General features: G+C 40.8%; 1 protein-coding gene across 3 annotated transcripts in view; it reads left to right on the plus strand.

The window, feature by feature from the left end:
- The window catches only part of cnga3a (cyclic nucleotide gated channel subunit alpha 3a), a 54,232-nt gene that overhangs the window by 16,802 nt on the left and 9,578 nt on the right, over positions 1-27,852 (plus strand). For 2 of the 3 annotated variants that reach the window (XM_043692266.2, XM_087988352.1), the window contains exons 2-6: positions 728-869; positions 7,067-7,183; positions 8,340-8,519; positions 13,148-13,201; positions 24,562-24,624. In XM_043692266.2, the coding sequence (XP_043548201.2) occupies positions 769-869; positions 7,067-7,183; positions 8,340-8,519; positions 13,148-13,201; positions 24,562-24,624 (515 nt within the window). In that variant the 5' untranslated portion in view covers positions 728-768. The remainder of the gene's footprint in view (positions 1-727; positions 870-7,066; positions 7,184-8,339; positions 8,520-13,147; positions 13,202-24,561; positions 24,625-27,852) is intronic. The other variant, XM_043692268.2, reaches the window with a different exon arrangement.

Here is a 27,852-nt window from a genome sequence, read left to right on the forward strand (position 1 = left end):
AAAGGGAAAATAAAAGGCAGATGATGCTGTTACCATGTCTTTCCCCTTGACCTTCTTGGCAACAGAGGAGTTTTGCAAGGCACTGAAAAAAGCCTGGGTGAGTGTTGCAGTGCACCCTGAAGGTAATGTCAAAAGTTAACATAGTTACAACTGTCTTTTCGGGGATAAACTGGACATTGTGACTAACTTAACATCCAGGACAAAGTGAGGACTGCAGATGCTGGAGATCTGAGTTGAAGAGTGTGGTGCTGGAAAAGCACAGTCAGTCAGGCAGCATCCGAGGAGCAGGAAAATCGATGTTTCAGGCATAAGCCCTGATATATTCCTGATGAAGGACTTATGCCTGAAACATTGATTAACTTGGCATCCATCCTTGATTTGCATAAGTGCCCTGAGGACATGCAGTGTAAAATCTTTTGAGACTTTTCTTGACTCGGAGAAAATGATGGGACGTGGGTCAGAAGATGAAAATGACAACGACGTCAACGTGACCACTACCAACCTGGGAGCTGGTTATCTGACTGCTCTTCCATCCCGCAATTGAGGCAACCGAAGAGAGGGATTGGGATGAAAACTAGGAAAAAAATAGTTTTTGCAAATGTGCTTGTACAATATCAAATGTCTTTTATGTTATCAGTTCGATTTTGTTGGAAAATACAAGTGGCATTTCATGTTATGACAGTCCAGCAGTTACTTTGGTTTGATGGTTGCTCCATCTCTTTACCAGGTGCTGATCAAAGTCGGGCTGGATGTGAAAGGCAGTAACAGATGGCTACAATCAGTACCCACCAATCATACCCACGGGTTCACAGACTCTCGGTCAGGAATAACGACGATGAGCTCGAGAGAGTAGAAAATGGCAACAGCAGGTACAGAAAACCTGTTGGACTTCCAATGTTCAACATTTCCATGCCACAGCCAAATGTATGCAATGGTAAAATCCCAGATAACTGAATAATTAATTCTGTCTCCACTTAAGGGTTTTAAATTTGATGGCCTTGTTTGGAAGGATATATAGATGCATAGATACATAGGGGTGGCACGTTGGCTCAGTGGTTAGCACAGCTGCCTCACAGCACCAGGGTCCTGGGTTCGATTCCCACCTGTCTGTGTGGAGTTTGCACATTCTCCCTGTGTCTGTGTGGGTTTCCTCCAGGTGCTCTGGTTTCCTCCCACAATCCAAAGATGTGCAGTTCAGGTGAATTGCCCATGCTAAATTGTCCACAGTGTTAGGTGTGTTAGTCAGGGGTAAACATAGGGTAGGGGAATGGGTTTGGATGGGTCTCTCTTCAGAAAGGCAGTGTGGACTTGTTGGGCCGAAGGGCCTGTTTCCACACTGTAGAGAATCTAATCTAAATTACTGTAAGTATCACGTAATTTTTTTTTTACACATTAAGGCAATGCACATTACAAAATCACCTTTATTAGAAAGTTTCTTTGGCTGTTCTAATATGACTTGCCATGAATTGACTTTGCCTTTTTGTAAATGGAAAATAAATGACAAAGTCCGTGTAACTGCAGAAAGCTGGTTGCAATTGGTTTCGAACACTAGAATAGAAATTTACCGTCACGTGTATTTTTACATGAAAAGTACATGAAAAGTTTCTTAAATTACCACACCACGGTGCTAATATTACTGACAGAAATCATGGATAATAATATAAAAAAAGTAAAATTAATATTAAGTCCATCACAGTTCAGGGTTTGGGGAAAGCTGATTAAGGAACAATAGAATATCCATCGTTTAAGTGACATGTGTTGCTATTTTAGCTATTGTAAGAAACATGTTGGGTGATTTCTTCTAATATAAGGAAGTACCCACAAGGCTGTGTACCAGTGATGACATTAATAAAATGATCCAGCCAAATTGTGATATGTGGGGTTAGATTTGAACTAGAGTGCTACGCGGAAAGACACCTGAGAACACAAAGAAGCCTGCATCCCCACTCACTTCTCCTTTTAGAATTCAATGGACTAAATTATAAGGAGAGATTACAAAAACTGGGGTTGTGGTCCCTGAAATTTTGAACAAGTCAAATTTAACCTAAGTTTCAAGAAATTAAGGGGAACCAATAGTGTAAATGGTTATTTTTGCTGGTTGGAGACTTTAGGACTAGGAGGGAAATTAGTAAATATATCGACACAAACAGGGAACTCTTTTGTGAAAATTGTTAATTCTAAGTCTGAGTTTGTTACATATTATTAACCATAGGCATGAAGAGAGACGGGGCAAAGGCAGGTTCAAGAATTCAATCTCAGACAAGCTGTCATCTCACTGAATTATGAAGCAGGTCTGAGGAGCGAAATGATCTACTTGAGTGTTCTTAGGAGCTAATAAAAATCCTATGGAAACATGATGGTAGTAGTGTTTATAATGTCTGGATTTGCTGTCAGAAAGTAAGCTTTTGGATTAATTTTATCTTTTTAAGAGTTATATTCACAATCATTTGACGTTGTAACCTCTTACTTTAGCTGAGATGATATTTTGACTAGAACATTTCCATAACTTGTCACTGTTGCCATATCAGCAGACTCCTAGATCACCTCGTGCCCTCCGACATTCCAGGGAAAACAGCTCCAGCCCACTCAGCCTCTCCCTATCGCTCAAACCCTCCAACCCTGGCAACGTCTTTTTAAATATTTTCTGAATCCTTTTAAATTTCACAATATCTTTCCTATAGCTGGGAGACTAGAACTGACCTTACAGGAGTTTATAAATCGTGAGGGACATGGATAAGATGAACAGCCAAGGTCTTTTCCCTAGGGTAGGGAAGTTCTAAACTAGAGAGCATAGGGTTAAGGTAAGAGGGGAAAGATTTAAAAGGATCTAAGGGGCAGCTTTATCATGCAGAGGGTGGTATGTGTATGTAATGAGCTGACAAAGGAAATGGTGGAAGCTGGTACAATTACAACATTTAAAATACACCTGGATGGGTAAAATATTGGAGGTACATGTGTACATACTTGAGCTGTATTGAAGCGTTGGAGACATGAGGGGTGACCTGGGAGTCTGCTGATATGGGGCGACAGTGACATATTATGGAAATGTTACTGTCAGAATATCATCCCAGCTAAAGGAAGAGGTTACAAAGTCAAAGATTATGAATAAAAAATATAATTAATCCAAAAGCTTACCTTCTAACAATAAATCTAGACATTATAAACACTGAGGCTATTACAATACAACATTTAAAAGGCACCTGGATGACTACAAAATTGGAGGTACATGCGTAAAAAATTGGATGTGTAGTGGACAGCGAAGAAGGTTACTTCAGATTACAACAGGACCTTGATCAGATGGGCCAATGGGCTGAGGAGTGGTAGACAGAGTTTAAATTAGATAAATTAGATATTTTTTTATTAGATTACTTAGTGTGGAAACAGGCCCTTTGGCCCAACAAGTCCACACCGACCCGCCGAAGCGCAACCCACCCATTCCCCTACATTGACCCCTTTTACCTAACACTACGGGCAATTTAGCATGGCCAATTCACCTGACCTGCACACCTTTGGACTGTGAGGTGAGGTGCTGCATGTGAGGTGCTGCATTTTCGAAAGGCAAATCAAGGCAAAACTTATACACTTAATGGTAAGGTCCTGGGGAGTGTTGCTGAACAGGGAAGCCTTGGAGTGCAGGTTTATAGTTCCTTGAAAGTGGAGTCGCAGGTAGATAGGATAGTGAAGAAGGCGTTTAGTATGTTTTGTTGTATTGGTCAGAGCATTGAGTACAAGAGGTGGGAGGTCATGTTGCTGCTGGTTAGAACACTTTTGGAATATTGCGTGCAATTCTGGTCTCCCTCCTCTAGGAAGGATGTTGTGAAACTTGAAAGGGTTCAGAAAAGATTTACAAAAATGTTACCAGCATTGAAGGGTTTGAGCATTGAGGAGAGGCTGAATAGGCTGGGACTGTTTTCCCTGGAGCGTCGGAGGCTGAGGGGCGACCTTATAGAAGTTTATAAAATCATGAGGGGCACGAAAAGGGTGAGTAGACAAGCTCTTTTCCCTGGGTTGGGAAGTCCAGAACAAGAGGCCACAAATTTAGGATGAGAGGGGAAAGATTTAAAACGGACTAAGGGGCAATTTTTTCACACAGTATGGTGTGTGTGTGTGGAATGAGCCGTGAGACGAAGTGGTGGAGGCTGGTACAATTATAACATTTAAAAGACATCTGGATGGGTTTGTGAATGGAAAGGGTTTAGAGGGATATGGGTTAAGTGCTGGCAAACGGGATTGGATTAATTTAGGATATCTGGTCGGTATGGATGAATTGGACCATTCCATGCTGTACATGTCTATGACTATGAATACAAAGGATTGAAAGAGATATGGGCCAAGTGCTGGCAAATGGGACCGGAGTAATTTAGGTTGTTTTATTCAAATAATCCCCACAGTATGGAAACAGGCCATTTGGCCCAACACATCCACACCGACTCTCTGAAGAGTAACCCACTCAGACTCATCCCTTACCCTATTACTCTACATTTACCTCTGACTAATGCCCATAACCTGCACATACCTGAACACTACGGACAATTTAGCACGGCCAATTAACCTAACCTGCTCATCTTTGGATTGTGGGAGGAAACCCATGCAGACACGGGGAGAATGTGCATCACTATGATTGTTTTGTCTCTATGATTCAGCCTCCCACTGAGATTGCCATTTGTCAGCCCAGTTTAGAATCAACAGCATTGGTTACTAGGTATATTGGAGTTCAAGTGGACAATTAAGCCCAGGGTCTGTGTATGGGAGTGCATCACTCCCACAATGGAACTGCCAGTCTTGACAGTGTACAGTTAGCCAACAGGAAAATATATCAACCTCAACAATAAACTTTATGTCATTTGCCAAACAGTAACAGTTCTGCATGTTTTGTTGTTCAAGTGTTTTTTATTTAGTCTTTTAAATTAAATTTTGATTTACAGGAAAGGGCCCTTACGTCTAATCAGTTTGCTCAATCATATGGTCAACATACCTCTTCTCGATTAGAAACACATCATCCTATTGTTCTTCCTTACACAGTTTCTTTCAAAAGCTGTGGCTGGTACCTTATTCCACGAATTTATCAGAATGTGGTAGCAGGGGCTTGGTGTGTGTGTTTAGGTGTGTGATGTTTAACTTGAGTTACTCGCAATTTCTTTGTTTTAAAACTGCCTCTATTGAGTTTCTGGTCAATGGTAATCCAAGGATGTTGATCGTGGGGGATTCAGTGGTGATGACACCATTGAATGTCAAGGGGCAGTTGTTATGTCATCTTGTTTCCCCCCCTCAGTCAAAGTAAAATGCTCAGAGACACAGTATAGTTTTACCCCCTTCATCTTTATTCCGGGCCCTGGAGGGGGAGAGAATGATCACCCATGTGCACAGAGACATGAGTTCTCGGTCTTTTCTGGGGAGTACAGCAGTTTCTCAATGAACTATATAGTAATTTTACAGGGAGGAGCATCCAGATAAGGCAACATACATATTAATTGGGTAACCATGACAATTAACGAGTATCAATAACAGAGACCAAGCCCTTTACTGTTATGCAAAGAAAGTTCTTAACCTTGTTAAATGGATTCATACAATGGATACTTTTCCCCTTGTTGGCTGACCTTGCGTACTGAATGCTTCCAATATTGTTAAATGGCTGTACGTAATGACTCTTTTCCACCTTGTTAACCCATTAACCTTGCCTCCAGCACCTCATTGTTAACTGTAAGTTCTTATCTGATTTGAGTCATGCTCAGCTGGACCCCTTGTTTCACAAAACTCAGAACTTAATTCTTTCTCTGCCTGCTTATACTCGATACACATTCTCAGTTAGATTGTCTCTTATTAGTGATGGTCATTGTCTGGCATTTGTATGGCGTGAATGTTATTTGCCACTTGTCAGGTCAAGCCTGGATATTGTCCAGATCTTGTTGCATTTGAACATGGACTGCTTCAGTACTTGAGGAGTCGCGAATGATGCTCACCATTGTCTGTCCACTGACAAACATCCCCCTTCTGACCTTATGATGGAGGGAAGGTTATTGATATTATGTCTTATACATTCATATATCATGATGATAACCAACAAAAGTGCTGTAATTGAACCCAGTCAGCCCTAACCATTCAGTTTTAAATGTTGTAAATGGTTTCCGATGAAACAACAGATCAAGCATGCAGGTACAGCAGGTAGTGAAGAAGGCTAATACCATGCTGGCCTTCATAACAAGAGGGATTGAGTATAGAAGCAAAGAGGTTCTTCTGCAGCTGTACAGGGCCCTGGTGAGACCGCACCTGGAATATTGTGTGCAGTTCTGGTCTCCAAATTTGAGGAAAGACATTTTGGCTATTGAGGGAGTGCATATAGGTTCATGAGGTCAATTCCTGGAATGGCGGGACTATCTTATATTGAAAGATTGGAGCGACTGGGCTTGTATACCCTTGAGTTTAGAAGACTGAGAGGGGATCTGATTGAGACGTATAAGATTATTAAAGGATTGGATACTCTGAAGGCAGGAAACATGTTTCCGCTGATGGGTGAGTTGCAAACCAGAGGACACAGCTTAAAAATAAGGGGTAGGCCATTTAGGACAGAGATGAGGAGAAACTTCTTCACCCAGAGTGTGGTGGGTGTGTGGAATGCTCTGCCCCAGAAGGCAGTGGAGGCCCAGTCTCTGGATTTGTTTAAGAAAGAGTTGGATAGAGCTCTCAAGGATAGTGGAATCAAGGGTTATGGAGATAAGGCAGGAGCAGGATACTGATTGAGGATGATCAGCCATGATCATAATGAATGGTGGTGCAGGCTCGAAGGGCAGAATGGCCTACTCCTGCACCTATTGTCTATTGTCTAAGTCAATCTAATCTTAACTTCGTTGTTCTGAACTCAATATCCTGTTTAAAGCTCATTGTTCTGAACTCAGAATGGCATTTTAAGACACTTTTAACTTAAAGTCAATTTGTGGCTGGTTCAACATTTCATTTTTCTTTGAGGAAATGTGATCTGATAGAAAAGAGAAAAATCTTATCAGTTATACTTTGAATTTGTGCAGCATGTCAGAAAGGCTGACCTGTGATTGATTGGCTTTCCGCTTAGGACTCACTCACTGTGTGAGGACACATCTTCTGAACTGCAGGGAGTTACCTCCATGGAGACCAAAGGACAGCCTGAATCCCGCCGGAGCTCTTTCACAGGCAGAGGAGCTTTAGCCAGGTATTGTCACCATCTGGAAAGACCGCTCTGGTAAGATGAAACAGGTTAAATGAGATTGTGTAAAGCAAGCATTTGAATGAGGCTTAAACCAGCATAATGAAGAAGATCTCCTTTTGTGCTCCAATTAACTAAAATGAATATGTAAGATTAATTCAATTCTTTTAACTACCAGATTTCTATGTATCTATTATATATTTATCAACCTGGTTGCTACACATTCTAATATACCTATACTGGCTATGAAAGGACCTGCTTCCTGGCCTTGCCTTGCCCCACACTCACTGTGAACGCTGACCCTGAAGTTATGAAACAATCTATCTCTCTAATGGAGAGGAATGCCTATGGTCTTTTTGTGGACAATGGCTAAAGGCTCTGCCAATGATAATTAAGCAGAATGGGGCAGCATAGTGGCTCAGTGGTTAGCACTGCAATCTCACAGCACCAGGGCACCAGGGACCTGGGTTTGATTCCAGCCTTGGACAACTGTCTGTGTGGAGTTTGCACATTCTCCCTGTGTCTGTGTGGGTTTCCTCCCACAGTCCAAAGATGTGCAGGCCAGGTGAATTGGCCATGCTAAATTGCCTGTAGTGTTAAGTGCATTAGTCAGAGGGAAATGGGTTTGGGTGGGTTACTCTTTGGAGGGTTGGAGTGGACTGGTTGGGTTGAAGGGCCTGTTTCTTTAGGGAATCTAATCTAGACTATGATAATTTCATTTTATTTCATCTAGTCAAGCATCTTACATTTCATGTGCTTGGAACTTAGCACCATGCTCTCTTTAAAGCAACAGACAAATGTTAAATAAAGGTAGGTTCAGTGGCGGTCTCACAGTCAGTATAGTGCAATGCATTGAAGTGAAAATCATGAGGGCTTAGGATGGCATAAATAGAAACTTTTCATATCAACAAAATAGGAGGACATATGAAAGGAAGGTGGAGGCATATTCAACCAGGGTTTCCAAATTAAGCATACAAGGAGAAACATTGTAGGGATGTGGGAAAGGGAGTGGGAGGTCCAGTTCCTGCTTGACAGGTTGAGCAGCTGCTTTTTGCGCTGTGATTGGTCAATGTTTTTACAAACGTGTCAGTGGAGAGACTGGCCATGTCAACACTGCAGCTAGCCACTTGTGTGTGTATAATGCAGTGAATTATTTCTTTAGGTTCACTCATTTCGTCATCATGGTGAGGAACTGGACAACTCGACAAATGCACAGTGAAGATCAGAGGCCAGATTCTTTTTTGGAACGCTTTCGAGGACCAGAGATAAAGGACGTGTCAAGTCGGGAGAGCAACACCCAATCAGCTATTGGCAATCTGGAGCATCAAGGAAAGAGCAAAAGGTAAGTTCCACTCTCTACCCCAGTAGTCGTTTGAATATATTTTTGTATCAGTCTGTACACACCTCTGAAGCAGGTGAGACTTCAACTCAGGTCTCCTAGCTGGAAGTATGGACCCTACCACTGCATCACAAGAGATCTTCAAAGCAGCTTGTTTCAAGGATTGCTTGAAGTGAGCCCACAGGTTCTGAAGGGCTAAACGTGGTTTCCAAAGCAAAACCCAAATTGAATAAAGCATTCAAAAGCCAATTATACCATATTTCCCAACAGAGTTGATCGATGTGTTTCAGATTGGTGCCAAGGAATAACAGCTCAATTCCATGGATCGTCCTTGTGCTTGCATTGGTTAGGAATGTATTGGAGTATAGCCTGGCATTTGGACCCATTTCACAACCTGCAAACAATACTACTGTACTTCTTACCTGACCTGCTGAGTATTTCCAACATCTTCTGTTCACATTTCTACTGGAGAAAGGCCAATTTTGATGGTATTAGGCAAGAACTTTCGAAGGCTGACTGGAAGCAGATGTTCGCAGGTAAAGGGACGGCTGGAAAATGGGAAGCCTTCAGAAATGAGATAACAAGAATCCAGAGAAAGTATATTCCTGTCAGGGTGAACGGGAAGGCTGGTAGGTATAGGGAATGCTGGATGACTAAAGAAATTGAGGGTTTGGTTAAGAAAAAGAAGGAAGCATATGTAAGGTATAGACAGGATAGATCGAGTGAATCCTTAGAGTATAAAGAAAGTGGATTATTCTTAAGAGGGAAATCAGGAGGGCAAAACGGGGACATGGGACAGCTTTGGCAAATAGAATTAAGGAGAATCCAAAGGGTTTTTACAAATATATTAAGGACAAAATGATAACTAGGGAAAGAATAGTGCCCGTCAAAGATCAGCAAGGCGGCCTTTGTGTGGAGCCACAGAAAATGGGGGAGATACTAAATTAATATTTTGCATCAGTATTTACTGTGGAAAAGGATATGGAAGATATAGACTGTAGGGAAATAGATGGTGACATCTTGCAAAATGTCCAGATTACAGAGGAGGAAGTGCTGGATGTCTTGAAACGGTTAAAGGTGGATAAATCCCCAGGAGCTGATCAGGTGTACCCAAGAACTCTGTGGGAAGTTAGAGAAGTGATTGCTGGGCCTCTTGCTGAGATATTTGTATCATCGATAGTCACAGGTGAGGTGCCGGAAGACTGGGGGTTGGCAAACGTGGTGCCACTGTTTAAGAAGGGTGGTAAGGACAAGCTAGGGAACTATAGACCAGTCAGCCTGACCTTGATGGTGGGCAAGTTGTTGGATGGAATCCTGAGGGACAGGATGTACATGTATTTGGAAAGGCAAGGACTGATTCGGGATAGTCAACATGGCTTTTTGTGTGGGAAATCATGTCTCACAAACTTGATTGAGTTTTTTGATGAAGTAACAATGAAGATTGAGGGCAGAGCAGTAGATGTGATCTATATGGACTTCAGTAAGGCGTTCGACAAGGTTCCCCATGGGAGACTGATTAGCAAGGTTAGATCTCGTGGAATACAGGGAGAACTAGCCATTTGGATACAGAACTGGCTCAAAAGTAGAAGACAGAGGGTGGTGGTGGAGGGTTGTTTTACAGACTGGAGGCCTGTGACCAGTGGAGTGCCACAAGGATTGGTGCTGGGTCCTCTACTTTTTTTCATTTACATAAATGATTTGGATGCGAGCATAAGAAGTACAGTTAGTAAGTTTGCAGATGACACCAAAATTGGAGGTGTAGTGGACAGCGAAGAAGGTTACCTCAGATTACAACAGGATCTGGACCAGATGGGCCAATGGGCTGAGAAGTGGCAGATGGAGTTTAATTCAGAAAAATGCGAGGTGCTGCATTTTGAGAAAGCAAATCTTAGCAGGATTTATACATTTAATGGTAAGATCTTAGGGAGTGTTGCTGAACAAAGAGACCTTGGAGTACAGGTTCATAGCTCCTTGAAAGTGGAGTTGCAGGTAGATAGGATAGTGAAGAAGGCGTTTGGTATGCTTTCCTTTATTGGTCAGAGTATTGAGTACAGGAGTTGGGAGGTCATGTTGTGGCTGTACAGGACATTGGTTAGGCCACTGTTGGAATATTGCATGCAATTCTGGTCTCCTTTCTATTGGAAAGATGTTGTGAAACTTGAAAGGGTTCAGAAAAGATTTACAAGGATGTTGCCAGGGTTGGAGGATCTGAGCTATGGGGAGAGGCTGAATAGGCTGGAGCTGTTTTCCTTGGAACGTCGGAGGCTGAGGGGTGACCTTATAGTGGTTTACAAAATTATGAGGGGCATGGATAGGATAAATAGACAGTCTTTTCCCTGGGGTCGGGGAGTCCAGAACCAGAGGGCATAGGTTTAGGGTGAGAGGGGAAAGATATAAGAGACCTAACGGGCAACGTTTTCACGCAGAGGATGCTACGTGTATGGAATGAGCTGCCAGAGGAAATGGTGGAGGCTGGTACAATTGCAACATTTAAGAGGCATTTGGATGGTATATGAATAGGAAGGGTTTGGAGAGATATGGGCCAGGTGTTGGCAGATGGGACTAGATTGGGTTGGGATATCTGGTCAGTATGGACAGGTTGGACTGAAGGGTCTGTTTCCATGCTGTACATCTGACTCTATGACTCTACTGGATTCTTTGTATTCTGTTGCATCATTCCTCATTTCATCTTATTTACCACAGTCATTCACTGCATAGCTTTGTCAGAGCTCACTTAGAATTAAAAATCTAAATAAAATTGTTCGCATAAACATGCGAATGAATGATTTCTCCCACAGAGCTGGTTGGCTAAAAGGATACAGTAGAACTGTGACAGATGTCTCATTCTATTCTACTGGAATAGCAAATGTTGAACTCAAGGCCTAAAGCTTTTGTCAGTTTGCAAAGTGCTTGGTATTTGTATATTTTTTTGCCGCATTTAGGAAAAGGACATGTTACACTTATCAGAGTTTTTAAGTTTGAAACATAACACTGTTTCTCTTTCTACAGATGCTGCCAGACCTGCTGAGTTTCTTCAGCATTGCCTGTTTCTGTGTCAGATTCATATTTACCTATTAATCTTACCAACACAAAGCTTTAGGGTGAGATCACACAATTTAAAGCTAACGTATGAAAAAGGAGTGGGAGTAGGCTACCCAGCCCCTTGATCCTACTCTTCCATTCTAAATCATAATTGATCAATTATCTCAACACCACTCTTCCACACGATCCCCATATCCTTGAGAGCAGTACTATTTCGAATTCAATTGAACATACCCATGATTAAGCCCCTACAATCCTCTGGAGTAGAGAATTCCAAAATTCACCATCCACTCAGTGAAGAAATTCCTATTCGTCCTAGTCTTAAATATCTTGTTCCTCATTCTGAGATTTTCCCATAGTTTTAGATGACTCCCACCCGACAGCCAAGTGAAGCATCTTTTCTGCTTTCACCCAGTCTAGCCATTGAAGGATTTTATAAGTTTGAATGAAATCCCATCTCATTCTTCTAAATTCCAGAGAATACGGTGTCTTCAATATCTCTTTACAGGACAGTCCAGCCATTCCAGGAATTGCTCTGGTGAATCTCCACTGCGTCAGGTCTATCTTAAGTAAGGGGAGCATACAATATTACCAAATGTGGTTTAACCAAGGGTACATAGAACACCTTTACTCCTGTTACTCAAATCATTTGCCTTCTTAATGGCCTGGTGCACCTGCATGTTTGCATTCAGTGTCTCAAGAGAAAGGACACCCGACAGACCTGAACATGCCCAAATTTTCACGATTTAAGAAATACTCAGCGCCTCCATTCCTCTTACCAAAGTGGGTAGCCTCACATATCCAAATTATAATGTATTTCATCTGCTAAGCTGTTCTCACTGATACAGCCTGTCCAAATCCTCTTGAATCCTCTCTGCATCATCTCCACACAACACATGCTCCCATCTAATTTTGTTTCATCATAGCATACATTAACTGAGAACTATGAAACCAAGTGATATTAATAATTCAAAGTAGTTACTAATTGGCACACCAATACAACAAGGCAACAGCTCCTTCCTGCTCTGCAGTTATGCATGGTAGTGGTGGTGATTTTTCCAAATGTTTGTGCATATTATGGAGATGCACCAATTGGAAATTTTGAACCATGCTCCCTGCAACCTTTCACATTAAGAAAGGTTAAAAAGTTGAAGACTAAAGATTAAAGTTAAAAATTAATAAGGGAAGTTCTTTAGATTAAGGATATTTTAATAAATGGACTGAGTTACCAAGGGGGATTACCAGAACAAATACAATTGGGAAAGAAACTTGATTGTTTCTGGAGATAGAAAGTACGATATCTGTGATAGCAGAAGTTGGATTTGAAATGTTACCAAAAAGGGGTTTGATTGTTTCATCAAATGACCTTTTCCTTGGATTACTGATGCTCATCAATTTATGGCAACAGGTAATTTCGCACTCATATTTTGAGGAAATTGTGTAAAATATAAGTATCAAGCCTGAAATCTACGGTACCCCACTGTGGCACAACTGGAAGTACCAGTTCCAAACCCTGAATTATCACAATTTAACTGGCAATTTCAAGTGGTTGCATTTTTTTCACATTTTTATATTCTGAAATGCTGCAGCTATGGGCTCCTGTCAAAATTCAACTTCAACAATTGCAACAACAAAGAGGATGAGTGAGTAATCTTCTGCTTCACCGCATTAATACTAGCAGAACCTGTTGTATTCCCAGTAGAGTTGTTAATCAAACCTCACTAGTCACTAATTAAAGTAGTTCATTCCCTCTCCTTGCTGATTTGCCATGTAGTTGTGGTCTTGGAAAAGAAATACCCTAGAATCAGAAGCTCTATTAGCCGATGCGAGTGAAAATCATTCCTGTTATTCTTCTGTGTCTGATTCCAAACATGTTTGGATTAAGTGGATATAGATTGAGGGTTAAACACACTACTGTGGAAACCAAACCCTGTGCACCCTTTTATAAATCTGTTTTGTTTGAGCATAATGGAGTGCTGTGCATTTAGTGAAAACTGACATTATCTCAGAAGTAAGGAAAAGAAAAAATACTTGAGTGAAAGAGGCCAAATTTTTTCAGTATCCCCTTTGGGAAGAAGATTTCCCAGTCTCTTGTCTCCCTTTGAAAGATCATGAGCATCCCCTGCTGCTCAGACTTGGGTATGCTGAAGTAGAGTGTGTGCTTTGAACAGGGACTAAATCGTCATTTACTAGAAGAATCCAATGAGAAGGAAACTGCACTAAATCCTCTGAACCAGCTGAAAGCTCTCATCAGATAGATCAATACCAAACCTGCATTACATCAGAATATCCAATAGACGCATGTAGCACTCCATCAGGAACTCCAATATGAAATTTGCACTAATTGGATGTTACGAGACAAATCTCTTCCCCTAATTCCACATTTTAGTAACATATGTCGTCATGACCCAGGCTGGAGGAGTGCACCGATGCTCCAGCTCCATCACTGTATTGGTTACAACATAAAATAAAAATACTTTTTGCTGATGGCTTGTTAAATACTTAATGTATACCAGATTTTAAACAGCAAAGTCTACCTATTAGGTTTCTTAATAAACACAATTGTTGGTTTACCCTATCAAAAGAAAAAGTATTCAATAAAGATGCAGTAATTGGTTAATGGGCACAGTCAGTAATATAGAAGTCTAAATATAATATCCCTCCAAATATCCCCAAAATACATGCATGCATTCCTTGGGAAAAACAAAAAGTAAAGATTTCTCTGCTGAGTTCAGCCAATGGGTTATTCCTAAAGGCACAAGGATACAGCATAATGTTGCTTTGGAATCTGTTGCACTGATGTTCAGGTACGTGTGGTCCAGTCACTAACTATGCACCATTTAAAGGTTTTTCTGAATTCTGAAGCTTCCAGACATGCCTTGCTCAGGAGGTACAATGTTGAGAAGTTCCTGATATCCCACTTTTGAGAAGAAGAAATAAGTCGCATTCTGAACTCAATAAGAGTTTCTTTCAGAAATGAGAGAGACCGTTGGAGCTGAAATTGGTCACTCAGTGTGTTGAATTTGCTCCACCATTCAATGAGATCATGCTAATCTGATAATCCTAACCTCCACTTTCCTGTCTGGTTTCTATCCATGCTGATATACTGCCCTCAACACCATGGGCTCTCATTATGTTGTCTTATATGTGGTATCTTATTTAGGAAGATCAGCTGGATAGCCCTTCCTTGCTGAGTTTTCCTCTCTAACTGATTTCAGATACCATCGCACTCTTTCCAAGCCAATCACTGTTGGAACAGTCTCAGCAAGGTTCTATGGCAAAGCAACCTATTTCTATCAGTACTCATATAATTTCCAGGCAGACTTGTTAAAAAAAAATCTTCAATATCCACAGGGACCTTTCAACAACTTCTTATATAGAGACTGCCACTCCAGCTATTCCCACAAAAAAGTGAATTTTTCCATAATCCTTCAAGTCTGGTTAGAGCACAATTAAAGTAAAGGTGGTAATGAAAAGCTAGGGAACTGTAGACCGGTGAGCTGACATCAGGCAAAGACTGACGAGGGATAGTCAACATGGTTTTGTGCGTGGGAAATCATGTCACACTAACTTGATTAAGTTTTTTTGAAGAAGTGACCAAGATGATTGATGAAGACCAAGCAGTGGACATTGTCTACATGGATTTCAGTAAGGCATTCGGCAACGTTCCATATGGTAGACTGGTTAACAAAGCTAGATCACATGGAATTCAAGAAAACTAGCTACTTGGATATAGAATTCGCTGGAAGGTAGGAGACAGAGGATGGTGTTGGAGGGTTGCTTTTCAGACTGGAGGCTTGTAACTAGCGGGGTGTGCAAGGATGAGTGCTGGGTCCAATGCTTTTTGTCCTTAGAGTATAAAGGCAGTAGGAGTATACTTAAGAAGGAAGTCAGGAGGGCAAAAAAGGGACAGAGATAGCTTTGGCAAATAGGGTTAGGGAAAATCCAAAGGGTTTTTACAAATACATTAAGGACAAAAGGGTAAGTAGGGAGAGAATAGGGCCCCTCAAAGATCAGCAGGGTGGCCTTTGTGTGGAGCTGCTGGAGATGGGGGAGATACTAATGAGTACTTTGCATCAGTGCTTACTGTGGAAAAGGACGGTTGAAGATATAGAATGTAGGGAAATAGATGGTGACATCTTGAAAAATGTCTGTATTACAGAGGAGGAAGTGCTGGATGTCTTGAAATGCATAAAAGTGGATAAATCCCCAGGACCTGATCAGGTGTACCCTAGAACTCTGTGGGAAGCTAGGGCAGTGATTGCTGGACCCCTTGGTAAGATATTTGTATCATTGATAGTCACAGGTGAGGTGCCGGAAGACTGGAGGTTGGCTAACATGGTACCACTATTTAAGAAAGATGGTAAGGACAAGCCAGGGAACTATAGACAGGTGAGCTTGACGTCAGTGGTAAGCAAGTTGTCGAAGGGAATCCTGAGAGACAGGATTTACATGTATTTGGAAAAGCAAGGACTGATTAGAGATAGTCAACGTGGCTTTGTGCGTGGGAAATCATGTCTAACAAATTTGATTCAGTCTTTTGAAGAAGTAACAAAGAGGATTGATGAGGGCAGAGCTGTAGACGTGATCTTTATGGACTTCAGTAAGGTGTTTGACAAGGTTCCCCATGGGAGACTGGTTAGCAAGATTAGATCTTATGGATTGCAGGGACAACTAGCCATTTGGATACAGAACTGGCTAGAAGACAGAGGGTGGTGGTGGAGGGTTGTTTTTCAGACAGGAGGCCTGTGACCAGTGGAGTGCCACAAGGATTGGTGCTGGGTCCTCTACTTTTCTTCTTTTCTATAAATGATTTGGTTGTGAACATAAGAGGTATAGTTAGTAAATTTGCAGATGGCACCAAAATTGGAGGTGTAGTGGACAACGAAGAAGGTTACCTCAGATTACAACAGGATCTGGACCAGATGGGCCAATGGGCTGAGGAGTGGTAGATGGGGTTTAATCTAGATAACTGTGAAACGCTGCATTTTGGGGAAAGGCAAATCAGGGCAGAACTTATACATTTAACCCTGGGGAGTGAGACCTTGAATCAAATTCATAGTTCGTTGAAAGTGGAGTTGCAGGTAGACAGGGTAGTGAAGACGACATTTGGTATGCTTGCCTTTATTAGTAAGTGCACTGAGTGTAGAAGTTTGGAGATCATGTTGCAGCTGTACAGGACGTTGGTTAGGCCACTTTTGGAATATTGCATGCAATTCTGGTCTCCTTCCTATCAGAATGATGTTGTGAAACTTGAAAGCATCCAGAAAAGACTTACAAGGATGTTGCCAGGGTTGGAGGATTTGAGCTATAGGGAGAGGCTGGGGCCGTTTTCCTTCGAGCATCAGAGGCTGAGGGGTGATTTTATAGAGGTTCATGAAGCCATGAGGGGCATTAATAGGGTGAATAGCCAAGGTCTTTTCCCCAGGGTAGGACCAGTCCCAAACTAGAGGCCACAGTTTTCGAGTGAGGGGAAAGATTTAAAAGCGATCTAAGGGGTACCTTTTTCATGCAGACCATGGTGCATGTATGGAATGAGCCGTGAGAGGAGTGGTGGAGGCTGATAAAATTATAACATTTAAAAGTCATCTGGTTGGATGTATAAATAGGAAGGGTTTAGAGGGATATGAGTCAAATGCTGGAAAATGGGAATCGATTAAGTTGGGATATCTGGTCGGCATGGATGAGTTGGACTGAAGGATCTGTTTCCATGATTGTATATTTATATGACTCTACTGCATTTAATTCTGGAACTAAACATCACAAAGGATTACTCTAGGGTTAAAAGGGTTAAATTAGGGGGAGTAGTCCCATTGACTAATCTTGTATTACCATGAATGTATATTGTCTGAGTGATATTTAGTATGATGTGTACTTGTACCCAAAACAATATTAGGGGTCTGCCATTCATTGGAAGTTTTGAAGGAGGCCTAAATTAATAGCATTCCAACTGGCCTTAGATATTCTAAGTCTTCTTCCAAATCTGTTTGAAACAATTAATGTTTGGAACTGTCTTTCACACATGACAATGGATGCTGGATTATTGTTACCTTTAAATGTGAGATGGATACATTTTTGTTAGGCAAACATATGAAGGGATATGGACCAAAGACAGGTGAATAGTGTTAGGCCACAGATCAGCCATGATCTCATTAAATGGTGGAACAGATCCGAGGGGCTAAATAGCCTACTCCTGTTCCTATGTTCTTAAGTTATAAACTAGTTTTCTCTCTGTCTGTGTCCCATTATCCATTTTGGACTGTTGTTCACATGGAAAAATGATTACTTCTAGGTTTGAAATTAGTTCCATACAGCGCTGTTTAATCATATAGTTTCTAATTAATTGTGCTGACACCTGATTACAACTAAAAAAAAAACTTGGCACACCATTGGCCAATGATAAGATAATTCATTATTATTTTGCACTCTTTGTCATTGTGTAAGTGAGGAAATAATTATGGGTCAGCCTACTGGATTTGCTGGCTTACAGAGAGGACAACTTTGCTTCTTACTGAATTCCTTTGGAATTGTAACTGGATGCTATCCTACGTGTAACCTTAAGTTTAGTGCACAAAAATACAATTAATAAAGATTAGGCAAGTACTGATGAGGGAAGACATGAGATTATCTTGCTCATGCTTCCATTACTGTATCTGAATGCTTCTTGAATGATCCTAGAGGTTTTACATTATCCTTCTTGGATAACTATTTTAGGTAATTGTGCAAAACGGGCAATATCTATTATGGACCAGGCCCGACCTGGTCACAGCTTAAAAAAAAGGGTAGGCCACTTAGAACAGAGTGGTGGGTGTATGGAATGCTGTGTCCCAGAAGGCTGTGGAGGCCAGGTCTCAGGATACTTTCAAGAAAGAATTGGATAAATTTCTTAAGGATAGTGGAATCAAGGGTTATGGAGATAAGGCAGGAACAGGATACTGATTGAGGATGATCAGCCATGATCATAATGAATGGTGGTGCAGGCTCGAAGGGCACAATGGCCTACTCCTGCACCTATTGTCTATTGACCCCTGAAAACATTTTTAAGCAATTTTGCTCTTTGTTTTAGCCAAGTGTCTAGTGGATATTGCTGAAGTGAATTAGCTGGTTCGATTGACAATTTATTTCCAAAATCACAGAATGAAACACAAAGAACAGAAAAGAGAATACTGGATAACTTCTCCTATCCAAACCTGGCTTAATGCTGCTGTTCCAAAAATACTTGCAACAGTTCCAATAAGTACATCCCTTAGCATAAAGAGTAAAAATGACACAAACAGCTTACAGGTTACAAGGTCAGAAGGGCAGAAGAAAAGAGAGAGAGCTTCCAGTTTCAACTATGACTCGGAATCAACTGACCCCCAAACTGAATAGAACTGCACCGCTAGAGAGCTGGCCACGCCCCCTTGTTTTATCCTGGTTTTATTAAAAGGACTTGAAAACTTTTGGCCTGAAGCACTATCTTTTAGGGGTAAACAAAAAGGCCAAAGTGAACCACTCAAACTTCAGACATGGTGGAACCTTGGGTTGTTAGAACCGCTCTGAAAAAAATCTCAAAGGCACAAAAACCTTGCAAAAGACCAGTGTTGTGACATATCTGATTAGCAAATCATTAGAGTCCAACCTGATTTGACGTTACACAACAGTCACAGAAAATGTCTGATTAGACCATATTTAAAGTACTGCATTTAGTTTAGGAACTATCAAGAAGGATGGATTGGAGATGGGGTGCAGCACAGGTTTGATACATTACACTTGGGCTAAAAGGGTTAAATTAGGAGGACTAATTCCTCAGATTAGTCATATGAGTGTACATTCAGTCCCTTCACCACCAATGCATAGTGCCAGGAGTGTGTACTCATACAGCTTCTCTCACTGTACCTTCCAAACCTTTATCATTTAAAAGGACGAATGCAGCAGACACATGTGAACACCACCACTTGCAAGTTCTCCTCCAAGTCACATGCTATCCTTGTCTTGGAAATTAGTTGCTGTCCTTCACAGTGGCTGGATCAAAATTCTGGAACTCCCTTCCTCAGTGCATTATGGGTGTCCCTACAGCCAAAAGACTGCAAATGTTCAATGAGATGGCTGACCACTCTTCTCCAGATCAATTAGAGTTTGACAATGAATAGTGGCCTAGCCAATGGTGCTCACAACCAAAAAATGAATTAAAAACATTAAAACTTCCAAAACTGAGTGAGGATATTAAAGATTAAGGAATCAGTTGGAATCTGTCACCAATAGAGTGTATTCAATGATAGCCTTTAATGAACACTAATATATCCTTATACATTTAAATTCTAGGTGTACGCATAAGGATGCAGAATACTATTACCTGTGGGATTCTATATCTGATATTGTTAAAGAGCATCTTTACTCATGCTGTCCTGCTCAGGATACCAATTTACAATACACAGTCTTTTTTGCTTTCATTGAGTAGAAATGAATTGTGAATTACTTTCCATTCCGGTTATCCGTTCCTAATAGCATCAATCTCTCTGAACAGCACTGTGGGCCCAGCCAGCAATATCCGCATTCTGAATTGCAGTTAAATAACGTTAATGTATACGAAGTAAACCCAGTCTACTTGGTTGAAATGTCTGTTGTTCAATTATTCCAGCACCAGAACAACTTTTGTGTTTTGTGTCACAACTGTATTTTGCAATGCAGCAGCCAAGGGTCTTTGGCACAGTTCAGTGTAAACAGCAGCAACAACAAGGATGAAGGCTAAGCAGCTTAGATAGATTTCATTCTACTCCCACTTGAGATTCTAACCAATCCTGCTAATAACATAGAGTAGCCTGGATTAGTTTGGTTGAATCTGACAAATGTACAATTAATATGCCAAGGCGTTTTATGTCTGGCTAATTGTTATTATAAAGGAGGAATTAATTAACATCCTTTGAAATGTTACGCTTGTGTTCAGTTTCTAGTTAATCAAAGCTAAAAAACACCCTCTAGCAATTAAAATTAGCAGCAGATAAGAATATTGGATTTTCTGATTAGGTGGCTTATATTTGTGCACTAATCAAGTAAGTCCTAATCAGAACCTTAGTGATTGATTTTAAAATCTTCAACTCCCATATTAAGATCTATATTAGCATCTCAATTTAGATGGACATCATAGCAGTGATAAATTTTGGGAAAAATATTTAATCAAACATTTAAAAAAAATTGAAATTGGAATTGTTCATAATTGGAAGAATTGGAAAACTTGACAAGAATGCAGGAAGTAAAAAGAAAAGGTAAGGTATAGAAATGAATGGCCAACTCGAACTGTGTTTCTAGAGTAGACTTCCCAACGTATATCACCTAAATTAAGATCTTAGGAGGCAACATTGCAGATTAGATGCAGTGTTGTGCCAGGGACTACATTCACCAAGGTGAAATGAAAGGAAATTATCCACGGACTATCACTACGGAAACAACACTGAAGGAAATGCTTCCTGGCAAGGTAGATGAGGAGATGGCCACTTACAATTAGCAAGGATGGCATACAATGTGTAAACTTATTATAACAAAATAAAGGAACAATTCAATACATCTGAATCTCTTTAAATTCCTTATCGGAAGTGGCGTGAGAATTAAATAAGTAATACAATAACGAAATAGGAAAATAACAAGGTTTCCTTCAGATTTTTGTGTCTGACTACATCCTTCCATCTGTGTAATATGGATGGATATGCAACAAATCCATTGGGGATGGGATGGTTTCATATGTTGGTCTTTTACTGATGTTTCAAGACACCAATTTGTGAGGGAAAGGTACTGCGAGTGAGGTGGCTATCAGGTGTCATTGTGCATTGGTGTTATTCTATGTGTATTCATGGGTGCTGTAGTGTTCACTTACCATGAAGTTACAATCTTTCCGGTATAACACTGTGGAAAATTTGTAAAAATAGAGTCTAAAAAAAGACTGTGTGCAATATTTTGTATTTGGTTTTGTCAATTTCAAATGATATCGCTTTATAATCCCCTTTCTAAGATGCTCCCAAAATGCACTGCTCTGTCCTTTTATAATACAAGTTCTGTAGTTAATGTGAATAAACATTTGAATGTGATCTACGGACTTCAAATTCGACCAAACGATTAAATTGTCGTTTTGTTTTCTTATTTATCAACCGTATTTTAAAATAGCTTGGCTAAAGTTCACTTAAAATGCAGTATTGTGTTTCATTTTAATAATTTTATTTCATTCATGGGATGAAGGCATTGCTGGCTAGGGCCTACTAGGCAGTTAAGAGTCAACCACATTGCTTTGGGTCTGGAGTCACATGTAGGCCAGACCAGGTGAGGATGGCAGATTCCTTCTCTAAAGGGCATTAGTGAACCAGATGGGTTTTTCCCCGACAATACACATTAGACTCTTAATTTCAGATTCGAATCCAAGTCCGTAGAACATGATCTGGGTCTCTGGATTAATAGTCCAATAATAATACCACTGGGTTTTACCTCCCCTGATTTTAGATTTTCTGATCAAACTAGGAATAATTCAATTATTGTCCAACAATGTTCAGTGTTACTTTTTCTATAGGTATCAATATGCCATCAGACATGAAATGTGAAGTTGTTCATCTTGGGAGGGAGAACTAAATAATGGAGTATATTTAAAAGGAGTAAAACTACAGAAAGATGTAACACAAGGGGACTTTTGAAGCTCTTCTTGTCCATGAAACACAGAAAGCTAGCTCACAGGTGCAGCAGGGAACTTGACAGGATAAATGCTGAGAGGATGTTTCCCCTCATGGAAGAGTCTAGGACCAGAAGGCATTGCCTCAGAATAAAGGGGCACCGACTTAAGATTGAAATGAGGAGGAACTTCTTCTTTTAGAGGATTGAGAGTCTTTAGAGTTTATTGGCACAGAGAGCTATGGGGCAGAGTCCCTTTGTATATTTAAGGCTGAGATAGACAGTTTCATGATCCACAGGTGAATCAAGGGTTACAAGCAAAAGGCAGGAAAGTGGACGTGAGGAATGCTGGATTAGACATGATCCTACTGCATGGCAGAGCAGGCTCAACAAACCAAATGGCCTACTCCTGTTCCTATTTCTTGTGGTCGTATTGATAATATAGAGTACTAAAATAATTGTTGTTCCAAGTGTATCATTATAATATTGTTTTTTAGCGCTTTACTTTGCTTACCATTTGATAGCATTTTATAGCCACAGGCAAGAGTATGGGCCTTGTTATCCCGATCACTTTCTATCACTGGCCAAGAGGACTACAAACACCTTGCTTTTGTAGTGGTGATCCATCTTGCCATCTTAGTTCAGCTAAATAGAAGTGTGTTTTTCCCAACTGAGATAAATGACTTGAAACAATAGGTGACACTCAGACTCATTTTCAAATGTTCTGTTCAGACAGAACCCTTTTGTCACTAATGTACATTTAAGCGACATGCTAGGAGAATATTCCATTTTTGATATTACTCCTAATCCCTGTGAGTTCTTTTCCCATCTCCTTTAATTGTGTGGATTTCTTAATGACAAAGAGCAGTGCTGATTCATCTTCAGAAGCAACATGAGGCAGAAGGACAAGATAATGTGTAGATTGTCCTTGTATTAATTGCAAGCAAGAGTGCACCATAATTTAATGCTGTAGGTTTTCTGGGCAACATGGTTGCACAGCAATTAGCACTGCGGCCTCAAAGTGCCAGAGACCTCGGTTCGATTCCACCCTCAGGCGACTGTGCAGGTCAGGTGGATTGGCTGTGTAGGTCAGGTGGATCAATTATTTGATTAGATTAGATTCCCTACAATGTGGAAACAGGCCCCTCAGCCCAACAAGTCTACACTGACCCTCCGAAGAGTAACCCACCTACACCCATTTCCTTCTGACTATTGCACCTAACACAACGGGCAATTTAGAATGGTCAATTCACCTGATTTTTGGTCTTTGGGAGGAAACCGGAGCACCCGGAGGAAACCCACGCAGACACGGGGAGAACGTGCAAACTCCACACAGACAGTCACCCGAGGCTGGAATCGAACCTGGGTCCCTGGCGCTGTGAGGCAGCAGTGCTAACCACTGAGCCACTGTGCCGCCTGTGGGAAATGCAGGGTTACGGAAATAGAATGTGTGGGTGGAATGCTGTCCGGAAGGACTTGATGTGGACTTGACGGGCTGAAGGCATGCTGTAGGAGTTCTGTGATTCTTGGTGAAGTTAGAGGGTTTAGTACTGTGGTGGTTACGTTACTATTTTAATAATTCAGAACAAAAAAACCCAGAAATCTAGGGAATGCAGATTTTGTTTTATTTCATGCAGATCAAATTTAGATTTTAAAAGGTTGATGTCAATTAAAGTGATCTTTGAAGTGAAACTGTCGGATGACTGTAAAAATCCAAATGGTTCACTGCTGGGAAATAAATTTTCTGTTCCTACCTGGTCTGATCTAAGTACGGCTCCAGTTCCACATCAGTGTGGTTGACTCCTTATTCTTTCAAGTGAACATTAAGTCACCCAGTTATATCACCACTTTCTCAAAGCACCTCAGAATGGATAATAAATGTTGGCTTTGGCAAAAACACCCACATTTGGAGAATGAATTAAAAAGATTGGTCATATCTCTTCTTGGCAGCTTCTCAACATTTGTGAGTGAATCACTTTCCCATCCTAGCAGGCCTGGAATTGAGCAAACTCATTGCATTATTACAAAAATATATCAGGTCATTTGGCATGTCTGGAGCCTAAACATTCTAATAGGCATTGTATGTCATTTTAATATCTCAAGGTTAACGTATTTAAGAAATTCTGTACAGACTAATGTGCATAGCCAATTGTGAATTCGTGCAGGTGCAAAGAGTAAATGGTTATTTAATTAACTATCATGTAACAGAGAAGTGATAAACTATATTAAGGCATTTAGCTTGTTTCTAGTCTGAACAAATGAACCATATTTGTGATTGGGCTGTTTTATTGACCAGTGTGGCCCTTTCTACCCATGATCCTCTTTGATATAATGATCTGCGGTAAGCTGTTAAATATTGATGTTCATTATGCAGCAAAGTGGAAGAAAAGAAAGATGAGGAAAAAGAAAGAAAAAATGATGAGAAAAAGAAAGAAGTGTAAGTAATACATATAAATGTGAAGAACATTAGTGCACAATTGTTCTTAAATTCTTGTATTCAGATTCCTTTCCATATCAGTCTACCTAGTGTGGTCATCATAAATGTTACTGTGAAATGCTTTCAGTGCACATTTTAGTGCTTGCATTACCCTTGTGTTAACTGCAAACAAGACTGCACCAGAACTTAATGCTGCGGGTTTCCTTCTCCTGTGCTCATCGACCATAACTTGACACTTATTTGCTTTAATGGGCGGAAAACTGTGTACAGCTCATTGTAGAAGTCCAAGCCAAACTATTTTACAAATGGAAAGTATATGATATCCTGACGGTACTGAAACAATTTCTGAAGGTAGTTATGATTTAATTTTAATAATTTATCACAATGTATTAAGAATGAACTACCACTGTTGTTCCTATCTCACAAGGTGCTGATTTTTAAATACTATGTCTGAGCCCAAGCCTATTTATCTATATGAACATTCGAGGACAATTTAGGTGGAAGTGTCATGGTCACTAAACCATAGAGCATTCTGCCTGTTCCAGTTATTTTGGGACAAAGTAAAAATCGGTACTGAGCACGCTACATGGGTAGAGACCACACGCACACGCAGTTCATAGACATTCCATCCAAGATGTGCCAGCCTCTAGGAACCCTGATGGTATGTCAAATCACTTACAGGTTACTTGCGTGCTTCTGCACTCCAATCCTGTCTCACGGGCTGCACCAGCAACTCTCAGTATAATGCTGCAGCAAGGACACTGTGTGGTCATGGACACAAGACAATACACTGGACCAGGCTGCCTCTCTGGGTTCTTGGCTTAATGTCATAGCCATCACTCACCTTAAGCCTACTTGGATTGTCACAGCTACCTTGCATTCCATTGCCTTCCTGTGCTTTGCCCCCTCAGCCTGAGGTTCGAGGGTGTTCTCTTGCTATATAGTACTGACACAAAGCCAGGAGGCTTGTCGCAGTTATCAGCAGAGACGCCTTCACTCAGGTGTTCGTGGCACAGCCAGTCAAGGGAAACCTGTGATACCAGTCCAAACCCTGCTCAGGGCAGTCAGAGTCAGGGCTGAATGATGAGAATGATGACTCTTTCTATGCATCTTGATATGTTTTCATCATGGAATGAGAGACAGGCAGGTATTACAAAACGTGGAAGTGGGTGGCACAGCTATTATCTTTATTGTGTGTGGCGAGGTGTCCCAAGCGAGTGAATAGTTCACACTGACAGTGTACAGGGTTAGGGTGAGAGTGAGTGAGGGAAAATCTCGAAGACTTTACTGAGGGGAGGGGTCCAGCAGCAGAGATAGAGTGAGCATAAGGTATCGGGGATAAGGTGATGGAATGGAGATGGACAATGAGGTTCTTCCAACAGCACTGTGCATTCCTTCAGTTCGGTGAGACTGTACTGACCTGAGTGGCAACCTTGGGCCAGGTTGGCATGCTCTGGTGTCATGGCCTGTACTCCTAGTCCTGGGGAGAAAGGAAGTTCTGAATTGCACTACCTGATCCAGCAGGACATCTGGGACACTGCCTGAAAAGCAGGACACCAATTTACCCTCATCTGCCATGCCTGGTGCAAATATCAGGAACTGTACAGGGCAACTCTAGACTGACAGAGCTAGTCTGGGTGCTCAATCAAACTTTTAAAACTGGCGCTGTCGCCCGGGATGGTGGTGAATTCTAGGATATCACCTGGTAAGACGAGATGGAAATCACATGTGAGAGATGCCACGAGGGGCAATTAATGAGGTAAGTTTGATAAGATAGAGTGAGAAACCCTCCAAAGAAAACTTGACACTATTCAGACTTAAAATGTGTTGCTGGAAAAGCGCAGCAGGTCAGGCAGCATCCAAGGAGCAGGAGAATCGACGTTTCAGGCATGAGGTCTTCTTCAGGAATGGCCCAGCATCTGCAGTCCAGACTTTCTCACTATTCAGACTTAGCCAAAAAAATCACAACATTCGATCCTGCAGTTCCTTGTTGTCAAACAGCCTGGAATTTCCCTTTGATTGCTATCAGTTTCTTCAGAGCAATTCATCCAAAATTCAACCAAACCAACATCAAAGCTTGAAGAATCCCAAACATACATGTCAAAATTGAGCTTCTGCAGTTTTTTGTGCTGGTTAATTTTGTTTTTTATTAATATATTTATCTTATCAATCTGTTCATAGATGTTACTAGACATCTCTGGAGCAGGTGGGAATTGAAGCCAGTTTCATAAACATTATGCTGAACACTGACCCTGCCAACAAAGTTGGCTATGCCCCGAGATTGAATTATTTATCATGTTGAATTGTGTGTATGAGCAGATTTTTTTTTAGAAGTTACCCCAAAAAGGGAAGCTTTTTTTTAGGTGCAAGGACACTAAATGTCATCATTTAGCAAAAGCTCAGAAATGGGATCCTGTACAAACGTCACGTGTAGTTTTTTTTTAGAAAGTCATTTCTGCTATAATGCGGTAGTTCTATTCTAGTACAATCCCGTGTTATAAGAAAATCGTGTAATAGCAGCACCATTTAAACTAATGGGGCCAGAATTGCATTATAACCAATACACGCATTAAAAGTTCATGCTGTAGAAACATTGTCCCCAATTCGTCAATCACGTAATAGTGAATTTGCATTAACGACTTGCGCGTTACAGCAGAATGACCTGTATTTAAAACTGGGCCACCCTCAGGTAGTGGATTTTAGACTCTGGTTTAAAATGATCAACCTTTTCAGCAGCATTATTAAATCTATATTAGGCTATTACTTTCAGATATACAGAGGAATCTCAATTATCCGGCATTCTATTATCCGAACAAAATACTCCCCGCCTATGTCGTTTGGACAATCGAGGTTCCTTTGTACCAAGGAATTTTGTTTTAATGGAAAGTATATTTTAAAATACATTGTCAAAAACCAGCCAAATTTTCTGGTTCATGAGAGAATTTGCCTTTAGCAAATGCAAATAACATTGAGCAAACACTTCAAAAAAGCCAGTTCCCTAAACGATTGCAATTTTGAGCACATTTTGTATCTAGGTTGCTAGGATTGAAATTCTTTAGCCAAAGTGTTTTGGGATTATAAGTAACATGATAAGAACCTATGTCATGGTTCTGTTATGTTTCTCATTTATTTAGAAGAATGTTTTGGCTACAGTTGAATTGTTATGTAATGTGACAACCGTTTTAGGTTATCTGTTTGAATTTATAGATTAAGAGTGTAACTTGGCAT

This window comes from Chiloscyllium plagiosum, unplaced genomic scaffold (assembly GCF_037043375.1).
Source record: "Chiloscyllium plagiosum isolate Xiang-an unplaced genomic scaffold, Cpla_swu_hap1 HiC_scaffold_6, whole genome shotgun sequence".
Taxonomy (NCBI): Eukaryota; Metazoa; Chordata; class Chondrichthyes; order Orectolobiformes; family Hemiscylliidae; genus Chiloscyllium; species Chiloscyllium plagiosum.